Source organism: Sorghum bicolor, chromosome 7, assembly GCF_000003195.3.
Source record: "Sorghum bicolor cultivar BTx623 chromosome 7, Sorghum_bicolor_NCBIv3, whole genome shotgun sequence".
Taxonomy (NCBI): Eukaryota; Viridiplantae; Streptophyta; class Magnoliopsida; order Poales; family Poaceae; genus Sorghum; species Sorghum bicolor.
Window position 1 is genome coordinate 59,943,198 of NC_012876.2, and position 4,170 is coordinate 59,947,367.

The 4,170-nt window shown below is 50.7% G+C and overlaps 1 protein-coding gene across 1 annotated transcript; it reads right to left on the bottom strand.

The window, feature by feature from the left end:
* Positions 1,117-3,123, bottom strand: LOC8054833 (inorganic phosphate transporter 1-6). Its single transcript, XM_002445623.2, has one exon. The coding sequence runs from the start codon at positions 3,036-3,038 to the stop codon at positions 1,413-1,415; it is 1,626 nt and encodes a 541-aa protein (XP_002445668.1). The 5' UTR covers positions 3,039-3,123; the 3' UTR covers positions 1,117-1,412.

Below are 4,170 nucleotides of genomic sequence, written 5' to 3' on the forward strand. Positions count from 1 at the left end.
AGTTTTCCCGTCACATTGAATCTTTAGACGTATACATGGAGTATTAAATATAGATGAAAATAAAAACTAATTGCACAGTTTGGTCGGAATTGACGAGACAAATCTTTTGAGCCTAGTCAGTCCATAATTGGACAATATTTGTCAAATACAAACGAAAGTACTAGAATTTCTATTTTACAAAAAATTTTGGAAGTAAACAAGACCTGGTTTGTGAAAAGAAAAGTTTTTGATGTCACATTGGATGTCTCAGAAAGGTGTTGGAAGGGGTTTTCGGATATTAATGAAAAACAAATTACATAGTTTGTCTGAAAATTACGAAACGAATTTATTAAGTTTAATTAATTCGTTATTAGCATATGTAGGTTACTGTAGCGATTATAGTTAATCATAGACTAATTTAGCTTAAAAGATTTATTTCGTGATTTAAAACTAAATTGTATAATTAATTTTTTTCGTCTATATCTAATGTTATATATATGTGTCTAAATATTTGATGGGATGAGTGAAAAGTTTTTGGGTGAAAAGGCCTTGACAGACATGCAATGAAGCTGGTAGTATCTGAAATGATCTTGGAGTCGCGTCGAAGCCGTGAGGCGCATGCATCGAACGCGTTATTGCTGTCACCACCGTACGCACGGGCCGCATCGGTGAGCATCCTGTGAACTGTGATCTCGACTCGACGTCCCTATGCATGAACCGCTAATTAACACTTTACTAATTTGAGAATGAACCATCTATCGCTCTCTCTCAGACAGCCAAAAAAGCTGCCGTCCCTACTAAGCTCCAACTATAATATAATTGTGTTTTAAATCTTTGGTTGCGAAAATGAACCACGCCTGCATAAATACATGGAATTTAATTTGAAAAATGTCTTTGTTTGTGTATACATGCTCAGCCTATTAGTGAGGGAGATGCATTTTGAAATTATTAAAAAAACATCTTTTTTCCTGCAAAAAATTAATAAAGCTATATACTTTCGAATTGCATTTTCCGAATACGTGCAGCACTAAACTTTTTCTGAAAACAACAGCATTTGATTTTTAATATAAAGCAGCATGACGCGGGTACAACATCTGATGTGTGGTAAAAAAAAAAAACTGATGTGGTCACTGGTCAGATATCCGACGGTGACCTCCGATTATTTAGGAGCACGTACGTGCTTTAAGATACAGTTAGCACCACGTCTCCGACCCGGTCGATCGATCGATCGTTGCAAGCCTGCACGTTCGACCAAACATGCATGCACCAGATAAAACGAAAACAATGACGTACGACGGCAACGGCTTTGACTCGACAACCTCGACCAGATCGAAGGAGAACCGTGTACCCTACCGTGCAACAGCCACATTACTACGTAATTGTTCCTTACTTATATAGCATTTGCATGCATGCATATGCATCTACTCTGGCTACTACACGGGCACCGTGCGGTTGGAGCTCGCGGCGGCGCCGGCCGGCTCGTCGTTCTCGCCGGACATCTCCTCCAGGGACTTGCCCTTGGACTCCGGCACCAGGAACGTGAACACCAAGCCGAGCAGGTTGCAGCCGGCCAGGAGGAATAGCGAGTTGCGCACGCCGATGCCCGCGGGGTACCCGTGCTCCGTCTTGCCCGGGTCCCGGCTCTGCGCCAGGTACAGGAACCCGAAGGACCCCACGATGGCGCCCAGCTTCCCCGACGCCGCCGAGATGCCGTGGCACGTCGACCGCAGCCTCGCCGGGAAGATCTCGGCGGGCACGATGAACGTGGTGGCGTTGGGCCCGAAGTTGGCGAAGAAGAAGGTGAGCCCGTACATGACGACGAAGCCGACGATGTGGTGGTTCCCCGCCCAGTGGTGGTACGGCACGGCGAGGCCCAGCATGAACACCGTCATCATCAGGAACCCCGTCGCCTGGATGGCGAACCGCCCCACCACGTCGATCAGCGCCACCGTGAACCAGTAGCCCGGCACCGTGCCGCACAGCGCGATCAGAGACTGCGCACGCGCGATGCGGAACAGCTCCTCCAGCGCGCTCATCGTCGCCGCCTTCGGGATCCATCCCACCGCGCTGAAGATGTCCTTCTGGAACAGGTTCTGCGAGTAGAAGGCGATGTCCAGCAGGAACCACGTCGCCGACGTGCCCAGGAGGTGCAGCCCGTGACGGCGGAGGAACTCACCGGAGAACAGCCCGAAGGACGCCGCCGCCGAAGAGGCCCTGCCGCTGCTGTTGCTGTTGCTGTTGTTGTCCGGCGCGGCAAGCTCGTCGATCTCCACCTGCAGAACCTTGGACATGTCCGCCGCGGCCTGCTTGGCGTTCTTGGCCACCAGCGCCGTGTAGCGCGCCGTCTCGGGCATCTTGGTGCGCCAGTAGTAGGTGAGCGCGGCGGGCAAGGCGCCCAGCATGAGGATGATCCGCCACACGAAGTCGGCCTGCGGCGGCGTGGACGCGGCGGGGTCGACGGCGTAGGGCGGGGCGGGGAACCGGGCCTTGAACGCGGCGGACACGACGATGGCGACGAGGCCGCCGGCCATGATGCCGAAGCCCTGCATCGCGAAGACCGCGGCGATGAACGCGCCGCGCGTCTTCTTGCTGGCGTACTCGGACATGATGGTGGCCGACAGCGGGTAGTCGCCGCCGATGCCGAACCCGAGCCAGAAGCGGAAGAAGCACAGCGTCGCCATGACGGACGCCGGGGTGTGGCCGAAGGAGAGGCCCGACGCCACGGAGCAGAGGACCATGAGCATGAGCGTCATGCCATAGACCTTCTTACGGCCGAGCTTGTCGCCCAGCCAGCCGAAGAAGAGCTGCCCTGAGAGCGTGCCGACGAAGGCCACGCCGTTGACGGCCGCGGACACGTGCGGCGGGAGGGTGCCGGGCGTCGCGGAGCCCTCGACGTGGTAGTAGATGCGGCCGAGGAGCTTGGTCACGAGGGAGATGCAGAAGAGGTCGTAGGCGTCGGTGAAGAAGCCCATGCCGGCGACCACGATGGCGGTGAAGTGGTACCATTGCGTCTTGGCGGTGTCGAGCGCGGTGAGCACCTGAAGGTCGCCGGCGGCCATTGCCGTTGCCGGCCCCGCCTCAACCTTTCTTGTCCGGCGATGGCGGCGGCTTGAATGCTTGGCTGGTTGGGTCTGTCTGGTGTCTGGTTGCAGCGAGGGAGGGAGGAGGCCGGCGGCTATATATACGCGGCGGCGAAGGGATCTTCTTCCCGCCGCGGCCGAATATTCGACGCGCCTCTTCCCCTTCCCCATTGCCGTTTGACCGTCGAGCGCTGTTGGTGGTCTGTGGGGCCCACGCCACGAACAGCCTGTTGACTGTTGTAGCAACTTCCTTCCTTGCTGCTTGGCAGGCATTTCGGTGGGTCAAATCTCACAGATGAGCTGTTTATACACGCTCTGCGTTAATACTTGCTAAAAGAACGATTATGTGTCATTGATGCAGGTTAAATCAAACAAGTAACATATATGTTTGCACTAAAAAACAAGATATGATCTACTTATTAGTGAAAAACGCGTGAAGGCGCATTCTAAAAAAAAAAGAAAAAGATACGCACTGTATAATACATGGATCATTTCTCCTATATTTAGGCGTATCATTTTTTTCAAGTAAAATATAAATTTTATCATTTTTTGACCATGGAAAAAAAGATAAATTCTCTTGTGAGTTATCTTTTAAATTGTACTAGTTGGTTTTCTAATATTATTCTCAGGAAATTTAGGAAGCTGCTAATAAAACATAGCAACCCATGTATGGAGTATGTATATACCTCTCTCTGTTCCAAATTATAAAATGGTTTGGTTTCTAGATATATTATTTTTATTACTATATATACCTAGATAAAGTGTATATCTAAGTGCATAGCATAGGCTATGTATAAAAAAACTAAAAGCTTATACTTTAGAGCACCTCCAATGGTTTGGCAATTTTGGTTTGGCATTTGTTGTTGTTTGTCAACTCCCAATTGCAAATGCAAAGGAAAAAATATGGCCATCCCCAATAGTTTGACATTTTAGACTTGGCAATTACCTAGTGGACCCAGCCAAATCTTTGCGCGTGTCTTTCTGTCACACGCGCGTGTTTCTTCGCGCATGTTTCCCTTCGAGCGAACGGAGGCGCCGTCGCTCGCAGTTGCAGGTTCGTGTCCGTCGTCGCCTTCATCTTCCTTGTGATGCATACCGTTCCTGGTGGAAG